Source organism: Carassius auratus, unplaced genomic scaffold (assembly GCF_003368295.1).
Source record: "Carassius auratus strain Wakin unplaced genomic scaffold, ASM336829v1 scaf_tig00214501, whole genome shotgun sequence".
NCBI classification, from domain to species: domain Eukaryota; kingdom Metazoa; phylum Chordata; class Actinopteri; order Cypriniformes; family Cyprinidae; genus Carassius; species Carassius auratus.
In genome coordinates this window covers 164,614-184,687 of record NW_020527681.1, presented here as the reverse complement: position 1 = coordinate 184,687, position 20,074 = coordinate 164,614, and the positions used below count along the sequence as shown (strand labels likewise).

Genomic DNA, 20,074 nt, shown 5'->3' with positions numbered 1-20,074 from the left:
GCTGGATTTCAGCCACTGTTCTCCTAAGAAAAATGCATTTTCTACAGAACAGGAAAACAAAAATGAAACTCTGTTTGATTTGCTCAAGACTGCAGTGGACAAGGCACTCGAGAGTGACACTGGACACTTGGACCTTTTCCTTCGCTTCCTCCTTGGTCTGTCAATTGCATCTAAAAAAACACTCTTACGAGGTCTGTTGACACAGCAAAATGGTGATGAACAAAGCAAAATGGAAATAGTTCAGTACATCAAGCAGAAATTAGATGATAATTTGTCTCCAGAGAGATCCATCAATCTGTTCTACTGTCTGAATGAACTGAATGATCAAACTCTGGTGAAAGAGATTCAGATCCACCTGAACAAAGGAAGTCTCTCATCTGCTGACCTTTCTCCTGCCCAGTGGTCTGCTTTGGCCTTTGTGTTGTTGACATCAGATGAGGAGATGGAGGAGTTTGAGCTTCAGAAATTCAAGAAATCAGACGAGTGTCTGATTCGACTATCACCAGTCATAAAAACTTCCAGAAAAGCTAAGTTAGTATTTTTCCTATTTTTGCACTCATCTGTAAAACATCTTTGTCAATAACATTCTTTAATTTTCTGAATCATGTACCACCTGCAATTAAATTCTAGACAACATGACAAAATGATTATCCTTATATAGTTTAATTGATTATACCCATGTTAAATTTTTATATTCATTTTCTTTTAACAAATTTAATCTGAGGCCACATCCGTCATGCCCATGGAATATTTTTTGTTTGTTTTCCTCCACTAGGAGCTCCATGTTCTAGTTTTCGCCCATGTTTGATTATGGCCTTATTTGGTCTTTCCTGCTCCTTTTCTCATTTTGTTCATTTTATTTCAGCTGTGTCCCATTTATTCCCCACTTAGTTCATGTTTTTAATGTAGCCCTGTATTGTCCTGAGTCCTACGTCCAGTCTTATACCTCAACCCTGTGTCCTACTTGTGTGTTCCTTCATGTAAATCTTTATTTTGGATTAATAAAGACTGTCCATTGTGTTATTCCCCGTCTTCTCCACACTCCTCTTTCCTACACAGTAGGCAAACTGTGGAACATCCACACGAAGCCAGAGCTTTCCCTATCCAATCTTTTTTTATGTTCTAAAAAAAATTCCGTAAACATGGAGTTGTCTCAGGAAATATATACATACAAACAAAACCACTGAAACCTTACACCTCACTCCCCTGATCTCAAGAGATGCACTAGCAATTGATGCTAGAGGCTGCAGCCATTAAACCTCCTTGTTAGTGTGTCAACCTCCCATGCCAGAGACCCGGGTTTGAGGCCCACTTGGAGCAAGGATTAGGTGTGGCGGTGAGGACCCGGTAGAGAGGGGTTACATTGGTAACCCAGATGGGAGTGGGGTTTAGGGGGGTGAGTGTAACAGAGGTCCGGGAGAGAGGGGTTACACACGTGCATTATCTTTATGCGCTGTATACAAACATTTTTGCTATTGCAATTTTTTTTCTTCAGTAAATATAATAGGCTCAGTAGCTTCTACAGCACGAACACAAGCATGTAGTCTGCCATTGCTGTTTTTGTTGCTGTTAAGTGACATAGCGGTGTATGACTAGGGTGAGACATGGGGTGAAGACATGTATATGGTTAAATACTATCAGTATGATTGGACAATATTATTGGACAGATTGGACAGCTACAACAGCTGATCAAAATTTATAATGAAAATTGTATTATTCATAAATCAAATCTGTGCGCTTTGCACTGAAACCAGCTGCTAGTCATGTCACTTTAATTTAGTGAATTACACATGGATAAAAATGCATCTAAAATATAGTGGAATGCTCTATATTATGCAATTCAAACAAACTTAGAAACATATAGTTAAAGTGGCCGTATCAGGAGCTCTGACAGATATTTGTGTTTAATGTATGTTTACAATGCTACATGTAACTTAATTACATTTAATGAGAACATTAACTATTATTGAAATGGGGTATAAATATAATTACTATTTTCACATGAGTGAATGTTTTAGATTAGAGGTGTTAAACTCTGGCCTAGTCCTCACGTACACGAGTATTTTTTATAGTGTAGTGTGAGTATTTCCTCATTTGTCTGAAAAAAATATTGTCCACATGAAAATACAAAAACACGATATGAAGTTCTGACAAGAGCCTAACCATTGAACCCTAACTGATAAGCGATGTTGGCCAATTAGAAGCCAGAAAAAGTTATTACCAGTTGTTTCTGTGCTCACTGTGATATCACAAGCCAAAATGTCCAGTTTCACCAGCTACATGACAACACTGCAAACAGAGTTTCAGGAAATCTTCACCCTGGCAGGAGTTTTCAAAAAGATTCAGTTTCAGTGACCTGATACTGCCTTTGCATGTGGACAAATGGACAAACTGCATTGAAAAAGCTGCAGTTTTGAAAATACCCATGTTCGTGTGGACAAGGCCTGAGTTCCTGGAGGGCAATAGTCTTGCAGAGTTTAGATTCAACCCTAATTAAACACACCTGATACAGCTAATCAAGTCCTCAGTCTTATTTGATCAGTTTAGTGTTAATTTATCAAATTAACATTTTACAGATTAATCAAATATCAAAATAATGTTAGTTGCAGCCTTAGATCAAAACCATAATCCAAAATTTTTTTACATGTCTTTTTATTTACTTAATGTTTTATTTTATTTAGCAAATATATGCGTCTGAAAATTACTAATCACAATATATGTAATATTTATGTATTTTTTTATTTAACAAATCTAATTCTGTGATTACATTTCTCTTGTAGATTAAATAATTGTAATTTAACAGACAGAAGCTGTTTAGCTCTGGCCACAGTTCTTGGATCAGATTCTAATCTGAAAGATCTGAACATGAACAATAATAATCTGCAGGATTCAGGATTAATTAATCTCTGTTCTGGACTTAAGAGTGTAAAGTGTGAATTGGAGATACTAAGGTAAGTTGTGTGACGACAGACAAAGATTTTGTTCAAGATAAGCTGAAGGTGTGATTTGTTTTAGAAATTATATACAAAATATGTTACTATATTTATTGGTTTAATGTTAATACATTAAAGGGCTAACAATTACTATCCAGATATATGGACAATATTAGAAATGCTTCATTTAAATATTTTTATGTTTACTCTTGTGCCTTTACAGTTATAAATTTGTAAATCTTTCTTAATATCTTCTCTTGGATCTATCTTATTTTTTTCTATAAATACACAAGTCAGAGATCACTAAACATCAGTATGCAAAGCAAGACAAAAACTTTTTTGTTTTTGTGTTTTCACTCTGCTCTTTTTACATTTTCATGAATAGAAGTAAATGGCTTTTCTTGTCTCTGTATAATATACAAAAACATGATGTTCTTTGACTCTCCCTAATTTGTTTCAGACTCATGTTTTACATTGTGCATTATAGAACATAAATTTAAAAAACTTTTTTTCAGTCTCAGAAATTGCGATCTAACAGAGGAAAGCTGTTCAACTATTGCTTCAGTTCTCAGTTCAGACTCGAGCAGTCTGAAAGATCTTGACCTGAGCAATAATAAATTACAGGATTCAGGAGTGATGCTGCTCTCTGATGGACTGAAGGAGAACTGTAAACTGGAGAAACTCAGGTGAGATGATATCTGTTGATTTGATCCATATTGAGTAATTTTTTTATTAATTGTAATTAATTTGTTAAAGGAACAGAATTCATTATTTATTTTATGGGTTGATATTTTTTAATTTCTTCAATAACTGATTCATCATCTGAATGTTACATTTTCATTCCTGTTCTAGACTTTCAAACTGCAGTATCGCTGAGGAAGGTTATAAAGCTCTGGCTTCAGCTCTGAGATCAAACCCTTCACACCTGATAGAGCTGGATCTCAGAGGAAATGATCCTGGAGAATCAGGAGTGAAGGAGCTTGATGATTTACTACAGGATCCGAACTGTCATCTGAAGACACTGAGGTGAGACGAGATGAAGTAACACAACAACTGAAATGCAGATTATTTATACATACAGATTAAACATATTCTTTTTCTAATACAATTAGAAGCACAGTCTATTACTGTTGTTGTCATCAGTCTTAACACAAAGATTTAAATAAAAATGTTATGGGATTGGTTACCTCAAAATATAATTCACTCACTCAGGTTTTTGGGTCCTGCTGCCAATGAAGCCTGTCATTATGTGACTGGAATTTTGGGTAAAAACCCATTACTCCTGAGAGATCTGAATCTGAGTGACCGTGAACTAGGAGACACACAAGTAATTCAGATTGCTGCTCTTCTGCAGGATAAACATTGTAAACTCAACACACTGAAGTGAGTATTGTACATGGATTAATATATAAGATGTAAAACCTGTTGACAAATCTTTAAAATATAACATTTTTATATTATATTAACCCTCTGGAGTCTAAGGGTATTTTTGGGGCCTGGAGAAGTTTTGTCATGCCCTGACATTTGTGCTTTTTTCAGTTTCTTATAAATATCTAAATGCGTCACGTCTAATCTCACTGTAATCAGCACAAACTGGGATATAATAATATGTGAAATGCATGTATGTACATGATTGTGTTTTTGAGAAAAAAAAATATTCATGATTAGTGAAAAACTAAAAATGTTAAAACACTTGAAAAAGCCCATAAAACACATAAAGACCAATGGTTCATGGGATTTTTGAGAACAGGAGCTTGTAGCCTAGAATTTTTCTTTCTAAATTATGTGAAAATCATCTTGTTTACTCACACACAGAAAACAATATATTGCTTTAAATTTTCTAAGATACTTTTTGTTGGTAAAAGTCATATGCGAATAGGCGTCAACTATCATGAATATCATTGTGATTTACACCAGAGAAGACAAAGGCTCACATAATGAGCTGCATAATGAGCCTTTCAGTCAGCTGTGCCACTGTGAGTGAGGAGTTACAAGAAAGAATGTGAGAACAAAATAAATGTATATAATTTTATGTTTGTAGTTTTAAATATATTTAATTATCCCACAGCATAATTTAATATCCACTTGGGGGATAAAACAGTTAAACAGTTTATTAGGAACAATCAAATCTGACTTTCAAACAAATTGGTTGGCATCATTACTCCAGTCACACAATTCTTCACAAATCCTTTTAACAATCTTATTTTCTACAAAAAAAAACAAAAAACATTTATTGTTATTATTATTATCAATATTATTAATGTTGAAAAGAGCTGAGAATATTTTTCTGGGTTTTTAGGGGGAATAAATTGAAAGAAAAGCATTGTTTTTACATTTGTTACAGTTATCTATATGCTACATTTATATTATTTACATCAAGCTTTTGAATGGTATAGTATTGTATATTGTTATTGAAACTTCATAATGTTTCACTTGATTATACATTTAGTCAGGAATTATAGTTTGGAAAAAGTATTTGGAAAAAGTCTAACTAGTAAAATGTTTACACGTTATGTGAAAACTAGTACAAGTATATAAATAAATAAAAAGAGACTTACTCATGTTTATGATCTCTGCTGAATAAAGTGCTTCATTCTTTTTTTTCTGAGGAAATCCATTTCTCAAATCCTCAACCACATCACATCTTTTTGGGGTGATTTATGTCTTATTCCTCTCATCGCGAAGCAAACAGTAAAATAAAAAAAACTTGAAGAACAGTCTCGCTGCTTTTTCTTCTGTGTGGGCATATTCAAGCCACGCGCTTCAGTTTGAATCTGAATAGCACGTTCGGTGCGGGGGTGTGGTCACATTAGATATAATATAACTTGTTTCGTATAAAAATAGACATGTCAAGCTTTCTATAGATATCTCTCTCATGTCTTTTCGTTGAGTATTCACGGAGTTACAGTTCATTTTAATGACGTGTTTGTAAAAGAAGATCAGCGCAGACAAAGGCTGCAGACAGCGCACCTTGTTTGCTATCTTTATTTTATAAGTGCACACAGTTTTGTTGTCATTATGTCTGTATATCCAAAAAAAGTAGACCCTTTACATATTCGATTGATCTATTGCTCTTATCTGTACGATTAAAACTGAAAGTGTAATTTAAGTTCTTTTCGGGGTTATCAGGAGAAAATGTACAACTGAAAGTGTAATTTAAGTTCTTTTCGGGGTTATCAGGAGAAAATGACTCAAAACGCGTATTCATGATAATCAACTCCAGAGGGTTTTAAATAAGGTTTTCAGGTAAACTGAAGAATGTGTGCGAGTATGCATTTGTTAATGTGTAGTGTTTTCTGTATCTTTGTGCTTTTGTTTGATTCACTGAACTTTAATATTAACAAAAATAAATAATTAAGATAAGAAGAAAAGAAACTTTGGTAATTTGGGGCAGCTTGAGCAGAACTGAGAAAACCAACTATACATCCATTAATGGACAACATTAGACAATGAATACAAAAAAAACAAAGGCTTAAATATGTGGGGAATTAGACTGACAAAGGTACAGGTGCAAACAATCAGGGAGTAATGAATGGAAACACAGGGATGGTAAAATTTACCAGCTAAGTTCACAAAATCATAAAGATACAGAATACAGTATTGAATTTATCTTTGATATAGCAAATGATTAAAATTTAGACAACTATGGAGACTAAAATGTAATTTTAATTTCGGTTTTAAACTTTTGTTTGACTACAACATTTTCATACGAAATATTTAGAAATTTAAATGAAGAAAGTAATATCATTTAAAACATTTTTTTATATATATATAGACTCTCGGACTGCAGTATCACTGAAGAAGGTTATAAGGCTCTTGCTTCAGCTCTGAGATCAAACCATTCACACCTGATAGAACTGGATCTCACAGGAAATGATCCTGGAGAATCAGGAGTGAAGGTGTTCGTGGATTTACAGCAGGATGGATGCTGTAAATTAAAGACCATCAGGTGATGTCTTCAAATGTTTAAAAAAAGCCACACAATAGAAACTGATACTTAAATTCTGAATAAAAATTACACAAAGTAGAATTTGTTGAAATTCAATTTAAAGAAATGCTATACCATCTGAATTTCAGTAGTCTGGATCTCAATCTGGATCCTAATTTTTATTAGGGGTGTGCATTGGCACTGCCCTCACGATTCGATTCGATTACGATTCACCAGGTAACGATTCGATTCAATTCGATTCTACGATGCTTTGCGATGCATCAAAATTCTACTGCACACAAGGCAAATTTTTCATCAGTCATGAGGCAATACAAGCAAGATATTAAACAACAGATTTTATTGGCTGCTATGTGTCTCCTGTATCTTTGACATAAAAGTTATTAAATTAAATAAAATGTAATTAAAATAAAATAAAATGTAATTAAATAAAATGTAATTAAATCAAATTAAATGGTACAGGGTATTGGATATGGCATTTTCATACCTGAAAATTAAAACAATTAAAATCACAGCTTTCAGTGCTTTTTTTTTACACACAGTAAAATAGCAGCTCTAAGACAGGATACTTCCTGAAGTCCTGTGCAAATATTAAAATAATAAGTATCAATATTTTAACAACAACCACCCAGGAATAAAAATATTCAGTGCAACAACACACAGTAACCACTTATTACTGTGAAACTTTTTTCAAGTAGTTAAGTAAAGTGCAAATTATTATCAACAAAACAGCAGCTTAGCAGCTATATGACAATGACAATTATATATGCCTGCCCCCTGATCCTACCATCACATCAGCTGCATACAATCGGTAGCTTATACCGGGGCTCAATTGTTTCAAGCATGTGGCAAAACCCCACATTTTCTAACACAGAATAGGGTCCTAGATCCTTCGCAATAAAACATGCTACCGATCGTGTGATCCTCTTTGCTCTCTCGGAGTTGTGTGGCAATGTTGATCAGGATACCAATGATCAACATGGTTCGTGAAGTTAGTTGTATTGCCAACGTGCTTAATTTTAGTGTGGCAGATTTTACACACCGCGTAAGACGTGTCTAGTTTCCCATTCACTTCATAAAATCTGAAATGTGCCCAGATGTCCGCTTTCCAAGCTTTGGGTGCGTTTTTTATAATCCGTCTATCACGGTCATCTCCCTCCGCCTCATCCATCTTGCTTGTTGTTGTTGTTATTCTCCCGGAATCTGAAGTATTTAAACTTCACAACTTTTTTGTCCGCCAGAAAATAAACAGTGACATAATCGATTATGGCACTTTGCCGCATCGATGCTGAATCGTTCATGCCCTGCATCGCGATGCATTCCCGAATCGATTATTGTTGACACCCCCAATTTTTATATATAATTATATTTTTTCCCAGTAGAACTGGAGGCAGTAATTATTATAACTATGATGTTAAAACTATGCTGGACCCATAAGGAGGATGAGAGATGCAAAAGACATGACATTTAGCATGAATATCTAATCTAGGTTCTTTTTTACATCCTTTAGGTTTTTGAAAAGTCCTGCTGCACAGGAAGCATGTGAGTATCTCACTGAAGCTCTGGGTATAAATCCATTATTACTGAAAGAACTGGATCTGAGTGAAGATAAATTAGGAGATCTGGATGGGGAGAAGCTCTCTGATCTTTTGATGGATTCTCATAGCAAACTGGAGAAAATTAAGTGAGTAAACATAATTTCTACATAACAACATCTCTCTTTAGTCATTATAAAAGACTTCCAATAAAGTGTGAGCAGATATGAAGATCTGTTGATCTAATGTGTGTTGAATATGTGCTGAATAATACATAATGCTGTTTTTGTATTCAGGCTGAATAATTGTGAGCTGACAGAGAAAAAATATTCAGTTCTAGCTACTGTTCTCTCCTCCAAAACCATCCTGAAAGAGATGGAGCTGAATAACAGCCGTCTGCTGGACTCAGGAGTCAAAGAGATCTGTGAAGGACTGAAGAATCCTGTGTGTGAGCTGAAGATACTCAAGTGAGTACATTTCACCAGCAGCTACACTGGTAACTGTATGTTGTCAGATATATACTGTAAACATAACCACAATATTATTATTTTTTTGCTGAACACAGTCATGTTTACATGCTTATTTGTTAACATAAGAATGAATGTCACTAACATATTGGCCAATTGTACTGCTTCTGTCATCTTGTCAGTATTGTGGGTCAGAGAGGGCAATCAGGCAGCTGCTCCGAAGACTAATTGATGTTGTTAATTAAAAACAGCTTAGTTTCAGCAGAATTCCATTAATTAAATCAAATTCTTTGAAAATAAGAAAATAAGACAACCCTTTTAAAATAGTAATATTTTATACATTTCTTTGAAACTAACAATTAAAAGGAACACAGTTTTTTAAACCATAATGTAGGGAATTTCTATACATACTCAATGCTCATTTCTTTTAGCACACTGCTTATTAAAACACATATCTAATCAAACAAACACAAAGCAGCAATTCAAAAAAATTAGTCATGTAGACATTGTGTAACCCAACTGGTGAAGTCCAAACTGATCATCGGAATGGAGAATAAAGGTAATTTAAAGCTACATTTACACAGCAGGCCAGTGTGGCCAAAATTCATTTTTTGTGCTCACGTGACTTAGATCTGTTTTTCTTATGACAGTTGGAACAGCACGAACCACATGGAATCTGATCTTTTCAATTCCCATTTGTGTCACTTCCATATCTGGTACTAAATCTGATACATGTCAGATGTTTTGCAATGTGACCGCAGTGTGAACGGTCATCTTGGATTGCATGCAGCTTTTACGTCACTCTAGATCAACATTTATCACGATTCTGTGCTCACTGGAGTCACTTCAAATATTTTACATACCCAAGGTTATCAAGACAGGTTTGAAAGGTAGTCAGTGGAAGTACAGTGAAGTGTCAGACCCAAAATTATTGCAGTGATGATACTATATACAAGCAAAACATTAGGCCTCGTATCATAAAAGTTTCAAATCTGCTTTCTTGTGTCATATCCTTGACTCAATTTTCACATTGCCTGCAAATAATTTTGCTGGCTTCTACTGCAGAAAACACTATAAATAAATGAATAAATAATTTCTTACTTCATGTCCCCCATGTTTACTTCCATATGACAGCTCACTACGCAAGTGTTGCCAATTGCAAAGTTTTCCCACAGAATTAGGATACTTTTTAACTGTTGCCACGGGTTGTTTTTTAACTCTGTGCATTGAAGCGACCTGACTAACACAATATTTACCCCCAGAACATGATTGGGCTAGTTTTGGACTAGTTTTGTTTTGAGAATCAATTTGATGGATTTTGTTGAGAAAACCTGGCAATCCTGTTTGTATCGTTCATTTGCACAAGCCAGTCAGTTCAGAACCATGATCTGTTCACACTGGAAATCTGATATTGGCCACATCTAAAACAATAATGTGAACAGCTATACAGAAAAAAAAATCACATAGGTGTTTAAATCGAGATTGTGATCTTTTAATATTACAACTTAATAGAATATTACAATTATTTTATTTTATTGATATTTTCATATTAAACCATAAAAGCAAGATAAAGCTTTTATCTTGGTGGAGATCCATTGAGTTCTTAAAGCTTCTCTTTTGTTCACAACAAATGTATCAAATGATTAATTAAATATTATAATTTGGGATGGTGGTTGGCAGCTCTTTGCATAGTTTAGAGTGACAAACTGTACCAGCAAAATTGGAGGTCAAAATGCAAAGGGGTTGGATGGTCTGTAGTGAAGTGACATTCAGCTAAGTATGGTGACCCATACTCAGAATTTGTGCTTTGCATTTAACCCATCCGAAATGCACACACAGAGCAGTGGACACACACACAAACACACACACACTGTGAGCGCACACCCGGAGCAGTGGGCAGCCATTTATGCTGCAGCGCCCGGGGAGCAGTTTGGGGTTCGATGCCTTGCTCAAGGGCACCTAAGTCGTGGTATTGAAGGTGGAGAGAGAGCTGTTCATGCACTACCCCCACCCAAAATTCCATCCAGCCCGAGACTAGAACTCACAACCCTTCGATTGGGAGTCCAACCCTCTAACCATTAGGCCACGACTTCCCCATGTCTGATAACATTCACACCAGTGACAGGAATATTACGAGTCTGATAATGATGCAAATGTTATGCATTTACATGATGCAAGAAATGTAATGAAGAATTATAAAAATATCAGTTTCAGTAAGGCTTGGAAGTAATAGTTGTACACAAAAAGCAGCATAAGTTTTACAGAGAATTGTAAAAAAAAAATTACAGCTAGTTTACTCAAGTTTACTAGTGTACTCAAGGTTGATAAATTGGCAAACTGAAGTGAAATCATGGAATATATTTTATATAAGATGTACACAATCATGGAAAAGTAAATATTTAAAACCTAGAATTGTAGGATTGAATCTGTCTGAGATACATTACAGTATGAGTAAGAGTGTGCTGTTTTACAGAGCTGTTTTTAGCTGATACATAATGATAATTGGCATTTAGCTTTATTTAATGAACATTTGTTACTGTACAAATCATTCAGTCTAAAACTAGAAGCTGTGTTTCTACATGTGTTATTTGTTTATCTGCATATATGGTCATTTATTCAAATGTGGTGGGATTTAGTCACACTGTAAAACATTTCTTGTTGTTTTTTACAAAAACTTTTTGGCAGCTGTGGTTGCCAGAATAATTTTGTAAAAATACAGAAAACTGTAAACACATTTACGTCAAAAACTGTTAATTTTACAATATAAAGCTGTAATTTACAAACAAGAAAATGTGAATATAAACCAGTAAATTCAACAACACACAAAATTAAATCTGTTTTGTACCTTGAAAATACTGACAACCACCATAATAATAAAGATGGTACTGTATAAGAGAAAGCCACATGAAGTATCAAAGCTCATCACAAGTAGCTTCACCACAAGCAGAAGTATATATTAACATATAGAAGGTGCACATTTATGGAAACACAAAACACCATCATGGTAACACACGTGATACTTAAATAATGCAAAAAACTTTCATTAAGCAACAGAAGATGTAACATAAAGCTCAAATGTACATAACTGATAACAAGAACTATTTAAAAACATGATTATTTAAACAAAATACTTTCAAACGTGGAGTGTCACGCAGGGAATTCTGGGAATATCAGTTTACAGTTTTAGACTGTAAATTATACATTGATTTGTTCTTTTTTTACTTCTAAAAGCTGTATAATTAACAGAATTTTACTGTAAATTTACATTAAATGCTTTGTTAGATCTTTTACAGTTTTTCCCTGTATATAGTACGGGAACTTACTGTTAACCTATTATCAGTTTTTTTCCGTAGCGTTTTTTACAAAATTTTACAGTTAAAATTACACTTATTTTTTACAGTGCATGTATTGTAATTGTACTACACTGTTAATTTTAACTCATGTATTTATTTATTTCTAGACTTTCAGACTGCAGTATCACTGAAGAAGGTTATAAAGCTCTGGCTTCAGCTCTGAGATCAAACCCTTCACACCTGATAGAGCTGGATCTCACATTAAATGATCCTGGGGAATCAGGAGTGAAACAGCTCAGTGATTTACTACAGGATGGGTGCTGTAAATTGACCATCAGGTGAAGAAATTGTACTTTAAAATTAACTTTCTGCATTGAATTGCAGATACAAACAATGGTTATATGAAACATAACTCAAACAAATCTAATTAAAATATTTTAATTAATGGAAAATGGTTTTCCATATCAAGTAGAGGAAAAAAATATGGAATCATTCAATATAGAGGAAAAATTATGGAATCAGCTTGTAATTTTAATTTCTACCCCAATCGCGGCAGATATCTAAAATGCTAATTAGTCACATGTCAAAAGTCAAAGAGCTAGGAAGGGGTTTGGTAGTCTGTTAGTGTTGGTACTCGTTCCCCAAAACGTTTCAACGCAGCTTGAGTTCCTGAAGAGGAACGTCTCTAGGTTACGTATGTAATCCTAGTTCCTCGAAGGAATGAGACGCTGCATCTCGAGGCCATACCCCAGGCACCCATGCTGGCGTTTGCTGGTACTCGAAGCTGACGCCAGCTGCGCGGTTCGTGCCTTTATAGCTTATAGCTATATTATATTATATTATATTCTTAAATATTAGGAATGCTTTTAACTTGAAGTCTGGCTTACCACCTGAAAAGAATCTCCTCAAGTTTGTCTCAATTTAAATTGTCTCGAGCCAATCGTTACTCTTACTTTACACTGTTGTCTGTCTTGGTGTATTGTGGCAAGTCTTGGAGTTTTGGCTCTAACTTGTGTTACAGATTCAGATTTTATTTTTCAACATTAGCTTAACACCGTCTGACTAAACCTTCTACAGCAGCCACCCCAAACCAAGGAGAAAATTATGTCTGTTGTCCCAAAACTTACTTCCTTCCATTTTAACAATAATATCTCATTTAAACTGTCTTCTAATCCATTCAGGTTTTGAAAAATCCTGCTGCACAGGAAATATGTGACTAAAGTATCTTACTAAAGTACTGCAAATTAGTCCATTACTTCTGCCAGAGCTAGATCTGAGTGAAGATAAATGAACTATGATAAATATCTATGATGTTAAAACTACACTGGACCCATAAGGAAGATGAGAGTTACAAATGACGTGAAATTTACCATGACTATCTAATTTAAGTTTTTCTTTTTTTTTACATGCTTAAGGTTTTTGAAAAGTCCTGCTGCACAGGAAGCATGTGAGTATCTCACTGAAGCTCTGGGTATAAATCCATTACTTCTGAAAGAACTGGATCTGAGTGAAGATAAATTAGGAGATCTGGATGGGGAGAAGCTCTCTGCTCTTTTGATGGACTCTCATAGCAAACTGGAGAAAATGAAGTGAGTAAACATAATTTATACATTATAAGGTCTCTCTTTAGCCATTATAAAAGATTTCCAGTAACATGTGTTAGCAGATATGAAGATATGTTGATCTAATGTGTGTTGAATATATGTTGAATAATAAATAATGCTGTTTTTGTGCTCAGGCTGAATAATTGTGAGCTGACAGAGAAAAACTGTTCAGTTCTAGCTACTGTTCTCTCCTGCAAAACCATCCTGAAAGAACTAAACCTGAACAACAGCTGTCTGCTGGACTCAGGAGTCAAAGAGATCTGTGAAGGACTGAAGAATCCTGTGTGTGAGCTGAAGATACTCAAGTTAGTACATTTCACCATCAGTTACACTCAGCAAAATAATGTAAGGTCCACCCAATTCGCACAACGATGGTATCCAATGGTGGCTGAAGGCTGCCTGCATGTTTGGTATTTCACTGCACAAAGTAATTTATTTTAAAATATATTGTAATCTGATTTTTTATTATGACCTTGAATTCATCTTGAAATGCAAAACATATTTGTTTGTCCATTTCTAATTCTTCTTCTGACATTTGATTATTCTCGTTTACACTTTTCTTTATATTTTACCTCTACATTAGGAATCTGTGTCACTCAGAGTGTCTTGCGTCAGCTGTTTTAAGCAGACCACATGGTCACAAACTCTCCAGTCTTATAACTAGTGAGAGGTTATGGCTCCTTTTCAGTGGGCTGCCTTATGCTTGCCATTCTTTAAATAGTGGTTTAGTTTAGCTTCCTACAGTCACCTACTGTATGTAACAACTTAATGCTCAGACAATAATCAGAGTTTATGGCTAGTATTATGAAATATGCTGCCCCATACTTGACAATGCTTCAGTAATATTTTTATCTAGTCCCCTGTAGTTAATCTAACTATATAAAAACTAGAATAAAGCTGAGACAATAACAAGAGGTTATGTCTAGTACTATGAAGAATGCCGAACAATTTATTATTAGTCAGTAAGATGTTTTGTGCCAATTACATAGTCAGTTCAGAGAAATCAAAAGATGCATTGGTGCGCAAAGAGATTTTCCACAACTTCTCTCAGTGAGGTGTGGAAACAGATGCCTCTATGTTAATGCACTGTTTTTGTATTTTCCATATCTCAGGAGATCAAAGTTTCTGGGTTTCTTCAAGTCTTACAATAACAATCAGTCGTGGATTATTGGATATAATCTTTTTCCTCTCTACTTCAACTTCTCTCAAAATTTTTGGATTTTATTTAATTTACAAATTTTGCTAATTGTAACTTGAATTGCGATATGTAGCAAGTCGTTAATAGTCTCTAGGGAAAGTTCATTAAATAGTTACACCATTTCAGTTCCTGAGATTTCAGTGCAAAATCTTTTCGTACAAACCACATGCCAGTCACTGTCATTCACTTTTTGAGGGAAACAAAGTAATTATTATGCAAATTAACATATGCTAATGAGTCATACAATATACAATATTTACAAACGTAAGCATTATTTGCTAAAATCAGTTTACAATGCATTACTACTGCCCACAGAAAGGTGGTAAACAGTTTTATGAAAAAGAGATGTTTGTATACCTGTTGAAGTAAGCAAGAAGTAGAAATGGAAAACTTAAACATCTGCTTCCACATTCTACTTAATAAAGGATCAGCCATTTCATTTCAGTTCACTTATGTACAGTCACTCATGAGAACAGATTTATTACAAATTAAAGTCCTGTCATCTAAATTAAGTGAATAATTTTTTCGGCTTTAACATTAATTGTCTTAAATTTTTATGTACATCGTAAGTAACTCCGCTGTCTCTCAAAATACCTGGATTTTTATATAATCTCACAGACACTAATTATAAGTGCCATTTAGGGAAGTAGATGACCACAACACAATAAAAATATGTATCACTGGAAAATACATAGACGCATTGCTTGTAAAAAAAAATGCAACAAAGCTCAGTGCAACTAGCCAATTCATGCAACACACATGAAGATCAGTTTCTTGACCACTGTTATTCCTCCTTCTGAAATGCATGCTGAGGAGAGCACACGGCTCAAGAAGTACTGAAGTCCTGCACTCACATGAAAACAAAGAGAAGACAGGTGTGTCAAGGCTCAGTCACAAAACCATAAATAACAATAGACCGAAGTGACAGAACCCTGACAATTACAGGTTATTTGCGAATTCAGCCATCTGTTTTTGTATGGATTAATGTTGTTCAAGGCATTTGTGGTGTATGTGATTGAATCATCTCAATTTTACAATTCCTGTTAGAGGAAATCACTGAAAATTAGTGAAGTACTTTGTGTTTATAATTTCTCCCTCTCTTCATCATTTTAGGCTGTGTGATTGTGGTCTAACAGAGGAAAGTGGTTCTGCTCTCGCCACAGTGCTGAGATCAAACCGCAGTCTGAAAGAGCTTGACATCAGCAACAATAATCTGCATGATTCAGGAGTGAAGAAACTGCAGGATGGATTAGAAAATACAAACTGTACACTGCAGAAACTCAAGTGAGTAAAAATGAACCACTGTTTGATTTTAATAATAGAAAATGGCCACAGGGACAATATTAAACTTGTATAAAATCTATATAAAATGTGTTATCCTGCTAATATCTTGAGAGAAAAAGCCCTTTTAGTGTGATATAGGGTGAACATACCTACTAAGCTCACATACCCATTAAGCACACTACCATGTTTGAGCTCAGATTAAAAAAAAGAGAAAATAATATATTATCCTACTTTATGTCTTAACCAGTTGATTTGTTTGTTCCTACATACCTCCTATAATTTCAAAGAAATCAGATCATTGCACACTGAGATATTAGTATCCAAGTTTTCACACTGTCTGGCAGCCATTTTGAAAGCCGTCTAAAAACTTTCACCAAAAGAGGAGCCCCTCAAATCTTCTTCTTCCTTGGTGATTATTGGCGGTTGGCAACCCAACTTGTAGATGAATTATCGCCACTGACTGGACTGGAGTTTAGAACAAAATACATGCTTATGGGATTCACATAATGCAAGAAAGGAAACAAAGGAACAATTTTTAATAATAATATTCATAATAATAACATGAAAACAATCTAAAATCAAGCCCCCTGAGATGTTTAAGTATTTATTTTGAGTAAGACTCACTGCTTACTATAAAATTAAGAGATTAATATTTAGATTTGTGCATATTATTATCTGGATGTGCCAAATAATTACAGTTAGATCCAAAAGATAGTTTTAGCAACATAACGCAGATGCTACTGAAAAAAGTTGGGTGTCTAGCTGTATAAGACTATGTGCTAAACTAATATATTACTTCCAGTGTTGGGGAGTAGCTAGCTACAAGTAGCAATGCTACTAGCTTAATTTTAAGTAGTGTGACGGTAGCTACGCTACTTTTAAAACAGTGTACCTTTCCTGTAGCTGACTACTTTTTCCGTCAAGTAGCAATGTAACGCGACCAAAAGCTACATGCTGTTTTGTTTTCTGGCGAGTCATGAGCCTTTAATGCATTAAAGCAGCACAGTGTATTCTGACTAGATCACAAACTAAAGTTGTTCATAACCGCCATCTATTGTGATATCATGTATCTTGCGGCTTTACAGTCTGTCCATCGACAAGAGATCCTCTGATGATTTTGCTGATCTTGCTTCCGACTTGTGGTGCTAGGATTCAATTTATTACATCGTGTTGTCTTTAGCATTTCTATGGAATTCGGCTCCTCGTGTTTCAATCATGCTCCTGATTGAATCTTTAATTTGTCTGGTTTGGGTCTGATACCCTACATAAATATTTTTAAAAAATAAAGCTTTGCAGATGGATCCACACATCTCTCATCTCGTTCGCCCTGTTACACCAGCCTAGACTTGAGTGGAAAATGAAATCAACCGCAGTTGTGTGAGAACTTGTTTGCACAGCATTTGAACTTTTTGTAATAGTTGCATATGAGTACCTCAGTTGTCCTCAGTGTAAAGTAATGGATCGTAGTCTTTGTTGGAAAGGGTTCAAATATGCAAAAGATGCTGTAAAACCAAAGAATTCTAAAGATTAACAGGCAGTTTAGCTGTTTAGGACAAGCAAGGGACTCATGAACAACTATCACCTAACCAAAAAAAAGAAAAAGAAAGAGACCGCAGTGGATCATCCAGGTATCAACACAATATTACAAATCAAGATCATGTAAACTTGAACAGGCTCATTATTATAAATTCAACTTATTTTCTCTTGTGAACTTTATGTAAATGTCTTTTATGTAAAATATCTTATTCAGGTCAGTAGTAAATAAAAAATAACATGCATTTTGTATGATCACTCATATTTTGGTCAAATAATTAACATTTAGCATTTTATGCAAGGTGTATGTAAACTTTTGACCTCAACTGTAAGTACTGTAACAAAGTTTTATTACTTTTGTTTTATTACATTACACCATAACATACCCTTTGTCCAATGTTAAATTACTCCAGTAAACAAGTTTCTATCAGATTAAATATGTTTTTGACTTGTTTCCTATAGACTTTCAAACTGCAGTATCACTGAAGAAGGTTATAAAGCTCTGGCTTCAGCTCTGAGATCAAACCCTTCATACCTGATAGAGCTGGATCTCACAGGAAATGATCCTGGACAATCAGGAGTGAAGCAGCTCAATGATATACTACAGGATCCAAACTGTAAACTAAAGACACTGAGGTAAGACGTGAAAATATGTACAAAATAATAATGATGATAATGAGAAAAAATATTTTACTAATTCAGTATAATAGATAAAGCTTGGCAATATTTATTTCTTTTTTCATTTTATTCAATATCAATATTTATTACGATATTTATTTAATACTATTAATGAGGAAATAAATGTATTACACATTTGTTAGACCATCAGTTAGGCTCCATCAAATTCAGTTTTTTTTCTGCATTCTGTATTTAATCAAATGTAGTCAGTCTTTTAAAATATTATCAAAATATGTATATATAATTTACAAAAAAAATGCATTCTAATTATTTGTATTATTTATTTTTATAATTTGTATACTGAAAAATATGGATGAAAAATACACCACAATAATCAAATTGACTTGATTATGTGTAGTAGACAAAACTTATGGTTCACACAGAGGCATGCAAAACATAGACTTTTTAGCATCAAATTATTTTTTCTGAAGGTGTAGGCTAAATATAAAAATTATTTTGTATAATTATTTTATAATTTATAATTTATATTTTAAGTTTATCAATATGATGTATTTATTATTTTCAATATCAATATATCACCCAGCCCTACTGAGGCATTGAAGATAAACAATTTCACAACGTTTTCCATCAAAGTCAAAGACAATTTCCCCTCATGTTTAGTAGAGAACTGAAAATAATCCTGCTTCTTCTTACCTTCTGCAGATTTTTGGGTCCTGTTGCAGATGAAGCCTGTCAGTATGTGACTGGAATTGTGGGTAAAAACCCGCTACTCCTGAGAGAGCTGAATCTGAGTGAACTTGAACTAGGTGACACACGAGTGAATCAGATAGCTGCTCTACTGCAGGATAAACACTGTAAACTTAACACACTGAAGTGAGTTTTATTACTATGATGACACTTTTTCAGACCTTGCTGCTGGGTGTGTTCTATCTTTTACTTGAGAGCGCTTACTGAATAATCAATAGATGCTTTTGTAATGTCATAATCATCATTGAGTAAATTTTTTCTTAACGCAGTCTGAATAACAGTGACATAACAGAAGAAGATTGTCAAGTTCTGGATGAAGCTTTAAATTTAAACCCTTCAAATCTGACAGAGTTGAATCTGAGTGGGACAAAACTCAGAAACTCAGGAATGAAGATCTTCTCGGCTTTGTTTAAGAATGAACAGTGTAGACTGAAAAAGCTGAAGTAAGTATTTAAGCAATATGTAAAACAGGCCAGCTACTACAAAACTAATGCTATCATTTGTTATATTATATTATATATTTGTTTTTCGTTTTTACAGGTTGAATTCCATTTGTATTACTGAAGAAGGTTGTACTGCTCTAGCATCAGCATTCAATTCAAACCCTTCAAACCTAATAGAGCTGAATCTGAGTGGGAATAAACTAGGAGACTCTGGAGTAACTGAAATCTCAAGTCTATTGAGAAATTCACAATGTTCACTTCAGATACTCAGGTTAGTACTTTGGTAATCTTAACATGAATCGGTAGGGGCTTCGCACCAGGTAGTAGAAACAAAATCTTATGACAACTTATCATTGAGGCAGATAAAAGAACACAACAGTGCAGACAATGGATAAATGACGTTATTGCTGTTTTCCATGTTTAAGCAGTAAATATGTTTACATAGCTTTTTT

The 20,074-nt window shown here is 34.4% G+C and overlaps 1 protein-coding gene across 1 annotated transcript in view; it reads left to right on the top strand.

The window, feature by feature from the left end:
- The first annotated feature begins 31 nt into the window (after positions 1 to 31).
- LOC113092155 (protein NLRC5-like) overlaps positions 32 to 20,074 on the top strand; it is a 34,579-nt gene continuing 14,536 nt past the window's right edge. The window contains exons 1-16 of the mRNA XM_026257763.1: positions 32 to 531; positions 2,781 to 2,951; positions 3,449 to 3,619; positions 3,786 to 3,959; positions 4,146 to 4,316; positions 6,709 to 6,882; positions 8,390 to 8,563; positions 8,711 to 8,881; positions 12,342 to 12,512; positions 13,590 to 13,763; positions 13,913 to 14,083; positions 16,090 to 16,260; positions 18,256 to 18,429; positions 19,135 to 19,305; positions 19,449 to 19,622; positions 19,720 to 19,893. Coding sequence (XP_026113548.1) covers positions 230 to 531; positions 2,781 to 2,951; positions 3,449 to 3,619; positions 3,786 to 3,959; positions 4,146 to 4,316; positions 6,709 to 6,882; positions 8,390 to 8,563; positions 8,711 to 8,881; positions 12,342 to 12,512; positions 13,590 to 13,763; positions 13,913 to 14,083; positions 16,090 to 16,260; positions 18,256 to 18,429; positions 19,135 to 19,305; positions 19,449 to 19,622; positions 19,720 to 19,893 — 2,888 coding nt within the window. The 5' untranslated portion in view covers positions 32 to 229. The remainder of the gene's footprint in view (positions 532 to 2,780; positions 2,952 to 3,448; positions 3,620 to 3,785; positions 3,960 to 4,145; positions 4,317 to 6,708; positions 6,883 to 8,389; positions 8,564 to 8,710; positions 8,882 to 12,341; positions 12,513 to 13,589; positions 13,764 to 13,912; positions 14,084 to 16,089; positions 16,261 to 18,255; positions 18,430 to 19,134; positions 19,306 to 19,448; positions 19,623 to 19,719; positions 19,894 to 20,074) is intronic.